Source organism: Argentina silus, assembly GCF_951799395.1.
Source record: "Argentina silus genome assembly, chromosome: X".
Classification (NCBI taxonomy): Eukaryota; Metazoa; Chordata; class Actinopteri; order Argentiniformes; family Argentinidae; genus Argentina; species Argentina silus.
In genome coordinates this window covers 45,391,909-45,411,178 of record NC_139653.1, presented here as the reverse complement: position 1 = coordinate 45,411,178, position 19,270 = coordinate 45,391,909, and the positions used below count along the sequence as shown (strand labels likewise).

The 19,270-nt window shown below is 43.0% G+C and overlaps 1 protein-coding gene across 3 annotated transcripts in view; it reads left to right on the top strand.

Annotated features, from left to right (window-relative positions):
• sorl1 (sortilin-related receptor, L(DLR class) A repeats containing) overlaps nt 1-10,070 on the top strand; it is a 50,297-nt gene extending 40,227 nt beyond the window's left edge. For 2 of the 3 annotated variants that reach the window (XM_083694843.1, XM_083694844.1), the window contains 11 exons: nt 1,071-1,137; nt 1,668-1,750; nt 1,959-2,049; nt 2,186-2,376; nt 2,784-2,903; nt 3,152-3,316; nt 3,580-3,754; nt 4,230-4,336; nt 4,705-4,897; nt 5,177-5,389; nt 6,397-10,070. In XM_083694843.1, coding sequence (XP_083550969.1) covers nt 1,071-1,137; nt 1,668-1,750; nt 1,959-2,049; nt 2,186-2,376; nt 2,784-2,903; nt 3,152-3,316; nt 3,580-3,754; nt 4,230-4,336; nt 4,705-4,897; nt 5,177-5,389; nt 6,397-6,464 — 1,473 coding nt within the window. In that variant the 3' untranslated portion in view covers nt 6,465-10,070. The remainder of the gene's footprint in view (nt 1-1,070; nt 1,138-1,667; nt 1,751-1,958; nt 2,050-2,185; nt 2,377-2,783; nt 2,904-3,151; nt 3,317-3,579; nt 3,755-4,229; nt 4,337-4,704; nt 4,898-5,176; nt 5,390-6,396) is intronic. The other variant, XR_014554898.1, reaches the window with a different exon arrangement.
• Nucleotides 10,071-19,270: the final 9,200 nt, after the last annotated feature.

Here is a 19,270-nt window from a genome sequence, read left to right as displayed (position 1 = left end):
AACTGCACCTGTATGACTGGGTATGTACCTAACGTTAATTTACTAAATTATCTTACCTTTCCATTGTTATTTACCCAGTCCACTGTCAGTGTCATATTTAATCGAATAAAAATTCACTGCTCATTTGCTGCAATCATACAGCTGTGGTTATTGACATATCTAGCCAAGCACCATTTAAACCAATGTGTTAATACATTAGATAGCTAGGAATAAATCTCTATACCATTTCCTGCAGGTTAGGGTCACATAGGTAACATAGGTGCACTTATGTTAAAAGTTGAGCTCTGGGTCAGGATGGGAAAGACAAAGAAGTCTTGTACTTCAGGAACTAATATGTGGATCCACACATCCAAGAGAGAGGTGAAGCCAGCCAGACTGAGTGAGGACAGACAGACAACTGCAGCCATCCAGAGCAAAGCGTAGAAAGACTAACGTAAAAGGTTATATATGATATATGGTTTTTGGGTGGAACCAGCTGTGGTTGCAATTTGTATTAACAAAGTAAGTTATCTAACATTTATTTTATTATGTTTTCAGAGCTGACAGATGAAGACATAGCAGAACTTAAACTACTGGCACCTAAAGCAGCTTATGCTCACTAGCATGGACTTCAATGACACAGATTAAAAATGAAAAATTAAGACCTTTGTTAACAGCTTTTCGATTCTGACATCTCACTCCACAACACGACATGTTTTCGGACTTTCAAACTTTCTTTTTGCAACCGACATGCGTATTCAAACCTGCGTGATGTCAGTGTGACGTAGTCTGATAATTCACCTATAACTGCGTGGAGATGTCGGCATGGGATCTAATCTATCCAATAAAATAAAAAATATAAGAGTGGCACTGCCCCACTAAACATTTTTTTTATCCCCATGTGGGACTGGCACCATCTTCCCCGTCTCTCGCAAAACCAATAGTAAATCAAGATACCGTATGGCTTCATATGACATGTGAGGCCAGTTGAATCTGTACGATATTGAAGGATATATTTGATAACATATATAATACTTGAAGGATACCGGCTTGAGGTCTCAAGTGTTGATTGTGAGTGTTGTGTTTTGCAGGTGGCAGCTGTGACCAGTCGAGGAGTGGGGAACTGGACTGAGGTTAAATCCATCACTCCTCAGAAAGGTAAAGGGTTCTTTCTCACACCAACTACATCTGTTCAGTTCTAGCTATGGGAATAACCTTTCAGTTTATGGTCGTATATGATAGTTCACAATTTATTCAGGGCCAGTGATCTCTCATGAAAAGTTTTTTCACCTTTCACCCTCTGGTGTCATTGTAGCTGTGTACAGTGTGACAGCGCCCTCTGTTGGCCCCTTGTCTGGTTGTTCTGCTCCCAATGCTGCATCATGATACAGTTCTGTAAGAGTGTGGATTCATTTTCATTCAGGACCATCAATTAATAATATGTCCTCTAGACCTGGACAAATACCTTGACCTGTCATACCAAAGACCTGTCAATTCAAATACATGAGCTACACTTGATTTAGTTTGATTGGTACATTGTACCCAGTAATCTCTTATGAATACCTTCTGGTAGCATTGTAGCTGTGTACAGTGTAACATCGCTCCCTGTGGGCCCCTGGTCTATATTACAGGTGGTGTTGTGTACTGGGACTGGTGCTGATTGTCTGTCTCTGTCTGTCTCCTCTCAGCCCTGCCTCCTCCCTCTGTCATAACAGACAGCGTCACAAACCACTCTATGAGCCTTTCCTTCAGCTTCAACTCACAGTATGAGGTCAGTTGGGAGTGTGTGCGTGTGTGTGTGTGCGTCCACCCGTGTGTGTGTGTGTATGAGGTCAGTTGGGCGTGCGCGCGTGTGTGTGTGTGTGTTGCCTAACCTTTGTTGCCTAACATATACGCTGATATTCAGCACCTTCTCAAAGCCATTGGATGTACTTAACATACTGTATGTTTCTTTGTCACCTGTGTTATCCCTGGCCCAGGTGAAGCAGTACGTAGTGGTGCTGTCCTGGGTGTTTGACGCCCACGTGAAGGAGAGCAGGAACTACACCGTGCCAAGCCGGGTGCTGAAAGGTAACCCCTCCGCTGGGCTCCCTAACATTCCCTAAACATCTTGTCTCGTTTCTAAAGAATGAAAACAAACATGTCACTTTTTTACCAGAACTGCTCATGTCTGTCTTTCTTTCTCTCCCCACCCTCTCTCTCGCAGCATGTAACCTGACAGCAGGGACAGTGTATGAGGTAGCAGTATGGGCTCACACCAGTGTTGGGGACAGCCCTACAGCCCTGTCCCACCAGAAGACCTCCAGCGCCCAGCCGCACGCCCCCCTTATCAAAGCCCGAGCCCTCAACCAGACATCAGTTGACTGTAGCTGGACCACCACCGGAACCCCCGCAAAGGTCGGGAAATTAGGAAAAACTACACACACACACACACACACACACACACACACACACACAGCTTTATCAGTCTCTCACACAACTCAACAGTAATTCTATGCTCTCCTACAGATGAGACAGGCACATCAGGTTTAGTTATATTACATCCTGATATATAAATTATTTATTAAAAACGACCTGTTTGCAAAAGTCTACACCCCCCCCCCCCTTGTTGTGGCTGTCCTAAAACTAGCTCAAATGCAAAATTTTTAACTTAGCTCCTCAATAAGTTAATTGAGTCCATCTGAGTGCATTTCTGATATCTTGACAGTAACGTGTATCGTGAGCTGAGCCTATCGTCCCACCCCTGTGATTGTCAGATTTGTGTGATGATGAGTGAGTGTGTTAATGCTGATGTGTGTCTACAGGTGTATGGTCTGTTCTTTGCCACCTCGTTCCTGGACCTGTACCGTAGCCCTCATAGTGTCAACACCACTGGTAACAGTCTGATCGTCACCGTGGACAGTGATGAACAGTACCTGTTCCTGGTGAGTCCAGTCAACCTTCTAGAACCTCCTCCTCATTACTCTGGAACCTCCAGTCAACCTTCTAGAACCTCCTGATCACTCTAGAACCTATACCAATATATACCAAGGCAAAAATGTCTATACTATGGCAGCTTACAACTGTAAAACTATCAACTCCAGAAAATAAACACCATAGTAGCTTCCATTTGCACAAAGAATACTACGTCATTGTGTGTGTCTGTCTGTCTCTGTCTCTGTGTGTGTGACAGGTTCGGGCAATCTCTCCCTACCTGGGCCCTCCCTCAGAGTATGCGGTGGTGAAGATGATACCTAACGAGCGTCTGCCACCTCGTAACCTCCACAAGGTGCACGTGGAGACCACCGAGGCCACGCTGAAATGGCAGCCTCCATTTGACTCACCCAGCTCTCCTCTGGTTAGTCTTCACCCCTCGTCATCCATTACCTGTTCACATTGTGCTTTAGTTTATGTCTGTTAATTGGAAGTCGTCCCCCCAGGGTTTAAAATAATATAATCTTGCTAAGTTTACTTGTAAAAAAGGTGTTTACAACTATCCCTAACCTACCTACCTATCTACCTGCTTCCTTTGTCTGTCGCTCTGTCTGCCTGCTTGTCTGCCTGCTTGTCTGCCTGCTTGTCTGTCTGCTTGTCTGCCTGCCTGCCTGTCTGTCTGTGCAGACGTATGCAGTCCACCTGAGGGACACGATCCGTAAGACAGAGCGCAGCTACAAGCTGACGACCCAGAACAACACCGTGGAGTTCAGTCTGAAGGGGCTGGAGGCTGGCGGGCGCTACAGTGTCTCCGTCAGGCTGCGCAACATGAGCAAGGAGGCCAGCTACACACTCAACACAAGTATGAATACACACCTCCATACTACACACTACACACTCAACACAAGTATGAATACACACCTCCATACTACACACTACACACTCAACACAAGTATGAATACACACCTACATACTACACACTACACACTCAACACAAGTATGAACACACACCTCCATACTACACACTACACACAAGTATGAACACACACCTCCATACTACACACTACACACAAGTACGAATACACACCTCCATGCTAGACACTACACACAACACAAGTACAGATACACATACACACCTGTGTACTACACACACACACCTCCGTAATGTACTACACACTCGACACAAGTATGAATACACACCTCGTGTGTGTTTGATACCATTCCTCATTCCATTTCATGCATTACAATGAGTCCGTCCTCCGATTTCTACCTTCACCAGCCTCCCCTGATGTACACCCTGATGTATGTGTTCTAACTATACCAACTCTGTCTGTTAGTGGCCTTGCCTGCTCCGGAGGCTCTGAAGATACTGACAGAGAAAGACCATGTGTTCCTGTTCTGGAAGAGTCTGGCTGTGAAGGAGAGAGCTTTCAACGAGAGCAGGGTGAGTCACCACACACACACACACACACACACACACACTCACACACACACACACACAACACAATGTCTACCCACCACATTATTGAATAAACACAGTCAACACAATGTTAACCTACCACTCACAATATCAAACGTGTGTGTGTTCGCGTGTGTGTGTGTGTTCGTGGGTGGTCGTGTGTGTGTGTGTGTGTGTGTGTGTGTGTGTGTGTGTGTGTGTGTGTGTGTGTGTGTGTGTGTGTGTGTGTGTGTTCGTGGGTGGTCGTGTGTGTGTGTGTGTGTGTGTGTGTGTGTGTGTGTGTGTGTGTGTGTGTGTGTGTGTGTCTGTCTGTCTGTCTGTCTGTCTGTCTCTCCCTCCCTCTTCTCCCTCAGGGCTACGAGGTGCATGTGTACGACAGTGTGTCCAACGCCACCACGTGTCTGGGCAACACGACAGAGACTTTCTTCCGGATCACCAGCCTGCTGGCTGGACACAACTACACCTTCTCCGTCCAGGCCCGGTGTCTGCTCAACGGACAGCTGTGTGGAGACCGTGCCCTACTGCTCTATGACCAGCTGGGGGCAGGTGAGGACGGACTAGACTAGACTAGTGTATCAGGGGAGGCTGGCAGAGGTAGAACTCAGAGGACGGGATCATTGATACCATTCCTCATTCCATTCCATGCATTACAATGAGCCCGTCCTCCGATTTCTACCTGCACCAGCCTTCCCTGATACACAGTTTGTACTGTGGTACTGTAAAGCTGCACCCCACTAAATGTGACCCAGTTATTCTCAGAAGAGTACATAAGTACGTAAAGCCAAACTAAAAAACATTCAACCTGTATTGATGTTTAATCTGCAGGCCCCGGTGACGCGGCGCGTAGCTCCAGCAAGTCAGGAGACATGGCCGCCGTGGTCGTGCCTGTGTTGTTCGTGCTGCTGCTGGGGCTCTGCGGAGGTCTGGTGGCCTTGTACCTCCGACACCGCCGCCTGCAGAACAACTTCACCGCCTTCGCCAACAGCCACTACAACTCCCGCCTGGGCTCCGCCATCTTCTCTTCCGGAGACGATCTGGGTCAGACATCTTGTTTCATTATATGACACCCATACAGATGCATAGAGCAGGGGAGGCTAGTGGAGGTAGGAATTGGAGGACAGGCTAATTGTAATGCTGAGTTGATACTACCACTCCAGCACAGCAGGTGGCAGTGAATCACCAACATTTTGGATTTACAACCCCACTCAAAATCACAGAATATGAAGAAAGTTGACTACATGGTGCTCCACATAAATTCACAGAACAGTCTTTGGTGAACTCTGTACACTGTCTGTCTGCCTGTCTGGCTGGTGGAGGCAGGACCCGGAGGACGGGGATATTGTAATACATGGAATGGAATGAAGAATTGTATCAACACACATGTTTGATACCATATCCTATTCCATTCCATGCATTACAATATCCCTGTCCTCCGGGTCCTGCCTCCACCAGCCAGACAGGCAGACAGACAGTGTGCAGAGTTCACCAAAGACTGTTCTGGACGCCTGAGTTTGTATACAAACTTAAGTCGCCCCATAAACTCGGACACATCTCAAAGATTTAATGATATCCTCCCTGACTCCCTGTTTACACAAAACGTGTAATGACATCATTACCGTCTGTTCAGTGTACTGATGATTGTTGCCCATTTAAGCTCTAGAAAGAAACAAGAAAACCTGAACTGAAGCAGCAAGAAACAGATCTAGAAATTGATTTCAATGCCTGGCAGGAACGTTTAACTAAATACAAGCAGGCCCCCATCTCTGCCAAATCGGCATATCTCTCTAAACTCATAGATAACAAACACAATCCAGAATTACCACCCAAAACACACTTTCACACACATCTCGGTTACTGTTCCCAGTCTTGTCCTGTCTGTTCGGTCTTGTGTTCTGTTGTCTGTCTCCCCTTTGTTTGTTTTGTTTGTTTGTTTGTTTGTTTGTTTTATATGTACCTTCTTTTATAACTGTAACATGTAGCAAAAATGCACTTTGAATGAAGCCTGACCTGACTCTCCTCTCCCATTTTTCTCTTTCCTACTAAAGGTGATGATGATGAAGATCAGCCAATGATCAGCGGCTTTTCAGATGACGTCCCGATGGTGATTGCGTAGCGGGACTTCCCTCCAAACCCGTCCGCCCCCTTCCGCCCCGCCCCCAAAACCCCCACCACCCCACCCCCCTTCCCCCCCCCGCCCCCTACCCCACCCTGTTACTGACGCGCATGTGTTGAACCACGTGGTGTGAACCGAGGTGAAGAAGACAGAGAGAAGGTGCGCCATGACGACCGACAACCAAACCCCTCGAGAGAGAAAAAAAAATAAAAAAAATCTGCAGGATTAAAAGGAAGAAAAAGTGAAACGAAATGAAAGAGATATTTTTTGAACATATGATGCACTTTTTTTGGATGCGCAATAACTTATTTTTTTATATATAATATATATGGGTCAAAAAGGACTCTGTGGGGCAGAAACTGAAGCTAACTGTGAAGAAGGAAATGGAGTTTGTCAGACGCGTTGTGTGTGTGTGTGTGGAAGTCGCCGTCTGAAGAAAGGACCCCCCTCTGAACTCCATACAAGCAGTCCATTGCTTAAAGCCAAAATGAGCGCCCAGCAACCGGAACATCCAACGCAAAAAAAGACACCTACTGTAAGAAAAGAAAAGAAAAAGCATTACTCCTACGCTGTTACTGTGTGTACAATTTAACATTGGACTAATAGATACATCACATAAAGGGAGACACAGTAAACTACAGTACCCAGGTCATGATTTTGTAGTTTATCGTTGGTAACTGTTTGCCCATGGGGCGTGGTTTACAGTGTTTAGAACTGATTGAAATCCGAATATGTTGCTGTCTGTCGGAAAAATATCACTTTAACAGTTCTTGACAAGTACAGTAAATACAGCGATTGGCCTCAGTCATCAACCAATGATTAGCAATGAGACGGATCACATGACGCCAATCAGTGTCACCATTGGTCCAGCCACTCTAGCCACCATCACAGCAGCAGCCAGTGTGCAGGCAGTGTAACTTGAGACCTGCGTTAAGACCTACGTTAAGACCTGCGTTAGCTCCCTGAGGTAAAGCTTAGGTTTTTAGCTCCGGCAGGCTAACAGTGTTGTGGTGCGTAGATGACCCAGGTTTGAACCCAGTCAGTCACAGCAGCACACAGTGGTAGGGTTGCCAACTCAGAGTCAGAACCAGGAGATTATTTTAATAATCCTACAACGTTGTTAACATTTCCACTATTAATTTGATTCACGTAGTTTTACAAAGTCTCCCAGATTACGGTCCCTGCTCGTTGGGAGTGATGAAGCTTAATTCTGTGAGTTTCCAGGCAGGTTGGCAACCCTTACACAGCAGAAGTCCATGCAGTAACCATAGTTACATGCAGTAACCATAGTTCTCGATAGCAGGACTGCAGAGAGGTTTCAGTTTTGTTGTTGATGTTGTTATGTTGGCTCAGTACTTTGCATTGCGTTGTTTTTTTTCTGCTCCCAATGCTGCATCATTATACAGTTCTATATGTGGATCTATACGGAGTGTGGATTGATGTTAATAGTCAACATATTTCATATTCATAATATGCCCACTAGACCTGGGTCAAATACATTTGTCATTTCAAATACATGAGCTACATTGATTTAGTTTGATTGGTACAGTGGAATACAGTGAAACCGTCCCAGAAGTGCTAAATCAAGCACATTTATCTTCAGTTAAGTTTGACCCAGGTCTGCTGCCGTAGTTGGAGTGCTGGGAGTGTTTCTCTGGTGTTCTCAGGGAACTGTGTCTCTTGTCTGGTCAGACACAGACGTGGTACCATCATCAGAATCTCGCCAACACTCCCACTGCATCATGGGTAGGAACCTCCCTCTTTTGGTACTAAAGCAGTTATGTGGCTTTGTTTCAATGCCCATTCTAGCATACCACTTGGAATGTATATATATATATATATGCTTGATTCTATGTGGAATGTTCGTGTGGATACTAGAATGTAGCCATGTTTAGGTCATCTGACAGAATGTCACCAAGTAGTGGAGGCTGGTGGAGGTAGAAATCGGAGGATGGGCTCATTGTAATGCATGGAGTGGAATGAGGAATGATATCAAACGTGTTTATTACATTACAATGAGCCCCTCCTCGGGTTTCTACCTCCACCAGCCTTCCCTGTCACTAAGGTATTCAATTGCAGATCACGGGTTTCCAGGATAATGCAAAAAAATTACATTGATTATTGGCCCTGTAATAATCAATGACTGGATTCATGACCTCAGCTAAAAAAACCTAAAACATTCTGACGTTGAGGCAATGAATATGCATTTCAAATGTAAACATGCATGTCTTGTTGCACATGAGGAATCATATTTTTTTCATTTATCTCCGAAACCGACTTCCTGCAATTGAATGACTTTTAGGTCCAAAAGCAGAATGAGTATTAGTTACAGAATGAGTATACTTACTGTAAGTTACAGAGAGGCCCATGCTCTTCTCTCATCGTGTAGCTGAACGCTTCATGGCAGTATGACGTGTCAAGGTCACTACAACGTAGAAGAGAGGAGAAAAAAAGGCGCTTTCTGCTTCGCTCCCCCTCTCCCGTCCTCTCGTGTAGTCGTTAACTGAAATGGGTGTTTGTGTATGAAGAGCCACTTGAATTGATTGAGGTATTCTGCTTTCGCATAATTTCTTTTGGTCTGTTTTTTTTTTTTTTTTTTTTTTTTTTTTTTGTTGATGAAGATTTGTTGATGAATGTATTTTATATCTGTGATTTTATGAGTTTGAGGTTACTGATCCCTTTCCCCCTCAAATATGAATTCTAATTATTAAAAATGTGAAATGTGACAGTCCCAGACTTAGTTTTGAAACGACACCTTTTTACGGTACACCCCCTATATATACCCCATGTCCAGAAGAGGGACCTGAAACTAGGCTTTGGTTCCCCCCAGTGACATCACAGCTTTCTCCTAGTCCACTATGACATCACAGTCCCCCTGGTTACCGCAGGGCCGCTCTCACTCTCCTTGTGTCTGTGTTCTTGATTTAAATTCCTTTCAGAAGGCTCTGGTGTGATTTTAATCTATCTCCCTCCCTGCTCCCTGTTTTTTCTAAGCCTTAAAGCAGTGCTCTAAAGATTCTGATGGTTTTGATGCTGTTACTTTCTGTGGATTTCAAACTTCTGTTCTTTTCTTTAATTTGCCACACATGCCTTATTAGAACACATTGAGTTGTAATGTATGTACTGTATGTATGATATTATAATACACATGCACGCACACAAACACATAGACTGGTCTGTACTGAAGAGAGAGAGAGAGAGAGCAGTAGAAGTGTTTATAGTTGGATTTGTTGTGTCACTGCTCTTGTGTACATTGGCTGTTAAAACAAGGCACATATCTACATATAAGCCACCTGATTTTAATCTCGTTGAGTCAAGTTGTACAAATTGAATATAATTCTTGGTTATTGTGTGACCGTTCTCCCCCCCCCCCTCCTCCCCAGTTGTCAGAACGTCAATTCCTCCCTTTCATTTCTGTAAAATAGTACAGTATGCTTAAAAAATGTTTTTGCACAGAATATGATAATGATATTGGACACGGCCATATTTTAAGATGTTGATCTTGCTTGCTTATTGAGCGTTGTTAAGGAAGTGTGGTTTCTGAGGTACAGTGTGAGGTGTTTTAAAAAGACCACTTATACTGAAATAAACTTGCTGAAAAATGTTTGAATGTCTCCTTTTTTTCTTCTAAGTGTGTTTTCTCTGCCTTCTGGTACCTACTGGTCTTATTGACATACAGTGTATCTGATTCATAGAGTAGATGGATGGATGGAAACCCTAAAACTACAAATGCCAATGACAGTTTTCCCATTGTTTTTATTGAATTAATTTGACTTTTGCAATATTCATTTCCAAATTATTTTCATACAAATAAACATGTATTAATAATAGATTGAAGTCTGGTTATCTGGGCCCAGTATTTCAAAACATTTCATCTTTATCAGAATGATCCAGATTCTTTATTGCTATCCAGGATCAGATATATCTGGCAGATTTTTAGTAGTATTGGGGAAATCAGCTAGCTCTATCTGATCCTGGATAGCAAAGGATCCGAATCATTCTAATATAAATGCTGGGCCCTGGAGGTCTTCTCCAGAGTATTATCATGCATGTATGTTATAATACATGTAGCACAACATCTCAGAGGACCTTAACAAAGCAAGTACAAGGAACACTCCACTGTGGTTAACCACAAGATTCTGTGAGTAAGCCTTTCAGTATTTGGCAGTGCAACAGGAAGGAGTGGTTGTACAGTAGACCGGTGGAGGTAGAAATCGGAGGACGGGTTCATTGTAATGCATGGAATGGTATCAAGGAATGGTATCAAACACAAAGGTAGTGATTAGGATCATTTTAATGCTGAAAATCAGGATAATCTTGATCCCACTGGAAGGGTGGATTCAGTGTGGATTTTGAAGTTGAAAGTCACTATACACAATAAAAATAAGGTGGAGATGTTGGGGGGGAAAATAATATATATATATATCTTAAATACAGGTGAGTAATAGTATTTAATGAAGTGTGAGATGTTGAATTTTGTCAAAGTGTTATATTATGAGTTATGCATATACTGTATATGTACATACATTTAATTACAAGTGACATGCAAGCTGTCTTTTTTGTCTTCACTATCTTTCTTCATGTAGTTTTTTTGGCTAAACTAAATCTTGTAACATTACCTCGCCCAGTAGATGGCAGATAGAGGCCTATACAAAGCACTGGAAATCCAGATTATGTGATTTTGATCTTGTGTTATCTCGATTAGAATGATCCTATCCGATAATGTCTTGAAAAACTGGCTCAAAATCAGACAAATCGATTTGATCCCGGATAGCAAAAAAGGGGATTACAGAATCTGGATCATTCTGATCCAGATTAAAGGTTTCGAAATACTGGGCCCAGATGTAGACAGGAGGTGAAGTGGGTGTGTGCGTGTGTGTGTCTATAAGGACACTAAGTAAATACACTGGACCGAGATCAGTCCTTAATCACCCACACTCTCTCTGTGGGTTCTAGCTGACATCTCGTCCATCCGCCTACCCAGAACAGACCGAACAGAACATGTGTAGGACCTGCTGAAACCCCCGTCTCCCTGTCTCCTTTCATCCTCTCCCGCGGCCATGCAGGACCGCCGCAGCTCCAGTGGCGCGCGGGCCTCTCCGCGACCGTCCACGTCTCCGCTGCGCTCTCGGGGGAATGTCAAGACAAAGACAGCGGTAAAACAGTGTCAAGTCATGACTGTTTTAATTCAGCCGGGCAGGAAAGTCCCTGGACGGATTTCAACGATTAGAGGAAGCCAGGTGTGTTGCTCAGGAGAGCAGGGGACAGTATACCTTTGTAGGGCTTCGGCGTGGGCGGTGCCCTGGCTTCAAAGTCACCAATGAAATAATCTCCCATGATATCCCAGTGAAGACAACCGGGATCAGTACCATGAGTGATCACTCCTTTTATTAATGTTTTGAAATGCCACCTCTATTAAGTGAGAGGATGGATTTTTAGAAAATAATAATAATATGAATAATAATATGAATAATATAAATAACAACTAGAAAAGGAAGTTTCAGTAGAAACTTGTGTGCTTGCTTTGCTGGCTATTCTAATTATTGGTAGTGGAGGAAGTTTAGTGACATAGTTCTATCTTTGAGATATCTTTAAGTAAGATAAATAAGCATTTTGTGGCCAATGAACCCGATTTTGAGTTGAACTATATGAACAGTATTGTACTGTTTCAGATACTTATTACAACATAAGTAAGTTGTAGATGTTAATCAGGTAATGCCTTAAGGAAGATAATAGCTTCCTTAAAAGCAGCAGAGCTCAAACGACATAAGAGGACTGAGAAAGATTTTATTTCTATTGAGTTTCATGTCCATTCCCTTCCCTTTGCACCCGCTGCGTTTTGTTTTAAACCTCCCTGGCATTGCCCAAATGAATACCCCCAAACATGTAATCATCTGGCTGTATACTTCAAACAGGACTTCAAACAGCAATGCTGCTCACACACTGGAGAGCATAAAATACTGTCAGGGATGTTATTACCATACAGTGTACTGCCCCACCAGCGTAATTCTGACTCAGCAAATCAACTCTATTGGAACCACAATTAGAACTGTTTATTGAGGCTGTGCCATATTTATGTTTGTTTACTTCTAAACTCTGGCTTCTTTGCTTCTTACTCTTCTCTCTCTCTCTCTCTCTCTCTCTCTCTCTCTCTCTCTCTCTCTCTCTCTCTCTCTCTCTCTCTCTCTCTCTCTCTCTCTCTCTCTCTCTCTCTCTCTCTCTCTCTCTCTCTCTCTCTCTCTCTCTCTCTCTCTCTCTCTCTCTCTCTCTCTCTCTCTCTCTCTCTCTCTCTCTCTCTCTCTCTCTCTCTCTCTCTCTCTCTCTCTCTCTCTCTCTCTCTCTCTCTCTCTCTCTCTCTCTCTCTCTCTCTCTCTCTCTCTCTCTCTCTCTCTCTCTCTCTCTCTCTCTCTCTCTCTCTCTCTCTCTCTCTCTCTCTCTCTCTCTCTCTCTCTCTCTCTCTCTCTCTCTCTCTCTCTCTCTCTCGTCTGCCTGGCTGCCTAGCTGGCTGGGTTTATTTAGAGATGTGACTTGTCCTTGTCAATCTCAGACAGCGCACGTTCCCAGACCCAGAAGCACTGCAGCTCAGGGATTAATCACAGTATATTTGTTGTTGTACAGACGGCCTTTTTTGCAGCCATACTTCTTTCCCCGGCCCCCGTCTCATCATCACCTCCTTCTCACCTCCTTCTCCTTCTCCCACAGCTCAGCTTTGTTCACATCCGTTCCTTTGATTAAAAAGAAAACCTAGACATACAATGTACGTTACATAGAATGTACATTACATAGAACAGTGCTGAATTAATGTCACATCAATGAGAGAAGAGTGTGTGACTTTAACTTTCATTACGTTTCGTTCCTTTCCTTTCCTTGTCTTGGGTGTGAGTTATTTTTATATTTTTCTGCACTGTTCCCAATGTCTCCAGACAACACAACCATCACACATTGGGGAGGTGCTGTGCAGCAGTTTGGGGATTAGAGCCTTTTTTCAAGTGCACAACAACAGTAGATGGGATTTGAACCAGCAACCCTCCAACGATTGGTCAGCATTTTGACCATCTAGGCTATCTGCTGCCCCTGTAGAAAACATGCAGTATCACTGCTAACAAAAGTCATACATACTGTACAGAACTGCTCTCTACCCATCCAACAGTTAAAGCTAAGTCAGTGGTGCTCTTTTCCTGGCTATTAGTGCTTTGTCTTAGATTTCAACTGCTAAAAGAGACCCTGAAATCCATCAAAAGGGCCACATCAAATCCAGGATGTGTCTTTTATAAAAGAGCTGGTATTCTAGTGCCAGCAGCTGAAACAAGTTTGTGGCTGGTCTCTTACTCTGTTAGGCCCCTTTGTTCATTCTCAAGGCTGCCACTAGAGGTCCTGTTTGTTTCAATGCTGACAGAGAGAAGACATTGAAATCTGAGATACTTTGTTGTTGAAGAAAAGCTGCTCTCTCACCATTCACCACTCCTCTGAGTCGATATTTGTTACAAACTACAGTTTTTATGCCATTTAATTGAGCCTAGATTGTGAATAAATACCCCCCCCCCTCCCCTGCCTGAAGACACCAATGGTAGCATGAACCCTAACTTCAGTCCCTGTGACCTCTCTCTATGTCTGTCATAGCCTGTCCATCCCTCCTTCCCTCCATCCCTCCATCCCTCCCCCCACAGTGGACAAGGGCCAGTTGTTCTAACAGGGACATGTCAGTGTGGATCAGAGCAGTGCTGGGCCTCTTATCAGCAGGCCAGAGGCAACAGAGACCTCCAGTGTACAGCAGGAAACAGGCCGCTCTGGGAGGCAGGGGGGGGGGGGGGTGTGTTTGGGCGGAGGAGGTGGAGGGGGTGGGGGGGGGAGCTTGTACTGTCGGCATGGCAGACTGGACACACACAGGACATATACAGTAAGCACACGCACACGCACACAGGCACGCATGCACACATACACGTGCATATGAACAAACACACACACACACACACACACACACACACACACACACACACACACACACACACACACACTAGACATTAGATACACACTAGAAAGATTTATAGCGTCAATCTAATATCAAACCTCCAATCTTAGCTATGCAAACCTCCATGTTTCCTCAACAATAGAATTTTGGAAACAACTCTTTGGCTAGTTCTAAAACATCCTCTCCATGCTCAGTAATTTTCCAGCACCATGACTCCTGCTTTGCTTCTGGTAAAACCTCTCAGCCATACAGTTCCTGTAGTTCCAGAACCCCTCTGATGGGCCTCAGGTTGCCTAGGATCCTCTCTGGACAAAGAATTCACAGGAGGAAACTTTGACAAGTCCGGACTTCTCTGAACGACCCCCACCAGAGGGCATGCTTGATACGACACCATCCCTGCCTCCCCTCTAAAAGTAAACTTAGTAGTATAGTAGTGTATTGAAAATAAAGTAGATTCAAAGTATAAATAACATGCTTAAAATATATATTAATTCATATGTCATGTTTTTCTATACTTAGTTAAAGTAACTTAAGTTGTATTGACTTTGTACTTCTGTATACTAACACAAAGTATACTATAGCTTTATGCCCTTAAATTTGTGCTTCAGTATATTAGAAAAAATATACAAAAATGTCATTTTAAATTGTACTTGAGTGTTTTTACAAAACGTTTACTTTAATGTCATGTCCATAAATGTGCACTTTAGTATGCTTAAAAATAGTATACTTGTATGTCAAGGATTTGTCATCGCATATTTCCAATGATTTTCTAACAAATGTACCTGAGAGATGGGACAGCATGTTAGGTTACCTGGCCCTTCAACTGCATGCAGTTGCATCTTTATTGGGATCAACTCAGTTGTGGCAAGTACAGTAGGCTAGATCTTGGTTGTCTTGGGCGTGAGTAAACCCTTTTGAGCTTTGAACAAAAACATTGGTAGCATAGCCTGAAAAAAACTGTGTGTGATTTACATATTACCCAGAATTGTTGTCTGAAATGTAAATTTTGGTTTTCAATTAAACTTACAGTTTGGTTATTCATTGGATTCAGTTCTCACTTTGAGAGTGGATTATGTATTAACAGTGCTACTCTTCAGTTGTATACTTAGATTCATGCTATCCCTCAATTATGTATATTAAGTTGCTAACCATAACAGAATAATTATGACCAAGATAAGGAATGCCATTCAGCCCTATATACAAGTCAGAAGCCTAGGGGCCTCCAGTTGACCTGCTGCAAGAATTACAGAATTGCATATTGTCATGTCCCTCTTAACCTCAATGGGACTTAACCCTAAGCCTAACCCTAACCCTAACCCATGAATTAATAGGTTAATATTAAAATAAAAACATGAATCCCTGTGCAAACTGATCAGGTACAAAAGCTCATTTGTGTCACACGCACTGACCCGTATAAACATTATAAACAATTACAGCGGACATTAGGGGCCATGTGGATGGACCCACTCATCCGGGAACATGGTGAAATGTGGAATCATGGACATTGAAAGCTAGGTGTGTGCAATAACGTTATGGTCAATGCTCAGTGACCTAGACAATTAGGGGATGTGCAACATTGAGTCGATGAGAGAGGGGGGTGGGAGGGGTGGGTGTACAGTTATATTATGGGGAAGGGAGGGGTCCTTAAGCTGTCATTTCTGTCTTGTTATTCATGAATTTTGTATGTGTTTGTTACATTTGTGTCCTATCGCAGTGCATCAAGCAAATATCTGTGAAAATCAGACAATAAAGACATATCTAATCCAATATAAATACCGATGTATTCTAATCTAATTGAAGTGTACTTTTAGTAGACATAGAAATATGCTAGTGACTCATTATTAACCCACTTCTAATATGCTTCATACTATTTGACAGTATCTTACATTAAGACAAACTAAGATTACATATTACATCTCAGATGATCTATTCTAAGAATTTAAAGGTAGACTCTGGGATATTAAGTCATGCCAGTGAAAACAGAGCAACATTCATCAAATATATTGTAGTGAAAGAGCGAACAATGGCGTCCACTTGCTTCACTGCCCTCTGACATAAGATGGCGGAGCGCATGAGCTAATTGCCTCTCTACAGTGTTTCCTCCCTTGAACTCTTGGATTTTTTAACCTAACCACATTTTTACCTTTGGATTTTCCCTCCGTTGCAACATTCTCCATTCACCAGTCTGTTGCATCTCTGTCTTTGACATTCTCTGGCAACGTCACCCGGCTCATTTTGCTATGATCATATCCCAGAGTCTACCTTTAAGTATCAATTTAACATATTTCAAGTACATTTATAATAATATGCTTACAACCTACATAATTTACCATTTTAGTATATTAAATACAACTTAATACAATTTAAGCTGGGTAATTTTAATGTCCTATAATGTATTTAAGCTCTTGTATATTTAAACTCAAGTATATTAGAAATAGAACACTTAAGTATACTTATTTTTTCTCACTTGGGCAACGTTGCCATTTTCTAGTACCAGATTACCGTTTTAAAAACACATATGTTCACAATCTAATGTGATGGTAAATAAACAATGAATTGCTCTGAAGTCTTCTGGCAAACTGACAAATCATATCTTATGTTGTCAACCAAAGGGGAGGCTGAAGTTTAAACATGTCACAGTGGAAAACAAAGGTTTCAAACATGTGTGAAGTCAGTTCCAGCTAGCTGTGAGGGAGACTTCTCATGTTGTCATCTTTCTGGGGTTTTAAAGGCCAGCTTTGCTTAAAAAAAAAAAACAATCCTCAAAAAACGGAGGCACCAACTGGTGATGTTAGTCATCCGTGGAGCTATTTGGGAAAGTAATGCTAGATATAGCCAGGAGCGATGATCAACAAAATGTGTTGAAAGATTGTTTGTCACAAAAAAACAAGTGAAGGGGGTTAAGTGGGTTATATTTTACTCTGGGCACTAACAGGCTAGCCACATTGCACTTCAGCACTTTAGCTGTATGAAATGTCATATGTCACGGCACGTAGGAAATCATTTTAGGAGGAGCTAAGAAAATCGAATGTGTCGCCCAACACATACTTTGACCTACAGTAAATGGCAGTTTTCACCCGTGTCTGATACCATTCCTTGTTCCATTCTGTGTGCATCACAATAAGCCTGAAGGAATCTGAATCACAAGAATTTGTCCAGTGAATAGGTCTGTCTTGACCTGTTATTGAACTTCCATTCATACTATTTCTTACATTTTGTTGTGACCAACTATGTCTTAAAATGTATGTAACAGAAGGTTTACATATCACAGTTATGTCCCTCATGCTCAGGAACAACTAATACTGCCTGTGTAATGTGTTATTAAGTACAGTAGAAGAGCCTTGTGTGTCGGGAGCTATGTTTTGAGAACATGAGATAGGTAGGGAATTTAGACAACGATGGCCCCGGGGTGAGATACAAGTGTCACAGGACTAGTTATCTGTCCTCTCCCCGCACATGTTGTAGAAGGTCTTTTCAGTATATAACAATGAATATGAACAATGAATGTTCAAGTTGTCGTCAGAGAGTCTTCGGGAGCTGTGGCTTCCACTAAACAACTATTCTGTTTCACCTGGGGTACGTTGTTGCTCTCTCCTTGCAAGTTTATTTTCTCTTCTTCTGCATTTTACTTAAACATTGATTGAGTATTGAATGAACGATAATAAATTAAGAATTTAATTATCCCAATTCCTGTAACACTGGGGTCTCTATCACATTCTTTATTTTGAATGAAAAAGTATATTCCTTTATTATATTATTATTATATTATATCCAAGCCCATCCTCCGATTTCTACCTCCGTCAGCCTCCACTGGTGTGTTGTGAAAGATAGAGGGGAGGGAATGGAGGGGACAGAGGAGCGTCCGTGGAATGGAAGTAAGCACGTTATGATAGCATGTGTGTGTGTGTGTGTGTGTGTGTGTGTGTGTGTGTGTGTGTGTGTGTGTGTGTGTGCGAGGGGAGGGACAGAGGAGCGTCCGTGGAATGGAAGTAAGCACGTTATGATAGCATGATAGCATTAGTCAGACTGGATTGAATTGGCAGCAGGACTGAGCCTCTCTAGCTTGTCGATGATAACATGTTTACACTCCACTGTGCTATGTGTTCCAATAAACGCACACACACACACACACACACACACACACACACACACACACACACACACACACACACACACACACACGTGCACACATACATGTGCACACATGCACACACGCAGGGACGCAGGCACACAGGCACGCACACACACACACACACACACACACACAACGTTTTTATTGTGAATGCACTTGTGGCCAAAGAGCAACTCAGAAGCAAGACAGTAAGGTTGAATAATGCGTCTACTATCCACTTCAGCATGTAAGACCTCTCTAGCTTGAAACCTTGAAATCGCTGAAGAAGGCAGCTTCCCTGAAGAAGCTGTGTACAGGTTTATTTTGAATGGGTCTCTAACCATTAGTCGAGAGCAGGACTTTCTCTGCGAATGATCAATCTGTGAGAAGTCTGTCTCACTCGACAGGCTCAAGCAGTCCCCAAACTTCTCATTACCTAGGCCACTGCAGCGTGAGAAGAATGGGCTGCATCGCACTTGGCTAGAGTGGCTTCCTTTCCTTCTGTCCTCTCTTTCCTTTATTTGCAAAAGGGGAGGCTGGTGGAGGTAGAAATTGGAGGATGGGCTCATTGTAATGCATAGAATGGAATGAGGAATGGTAACAAACACTTTCCTCATTCCATTCCACATGTTACAATGTGCCCGTCCTCCGATTTCTACCTCCACCAGCCTCCCCTGATTGTAGTGCAATGATCTGAAAACAGGGCAGGTGAAATCAATGTACAGT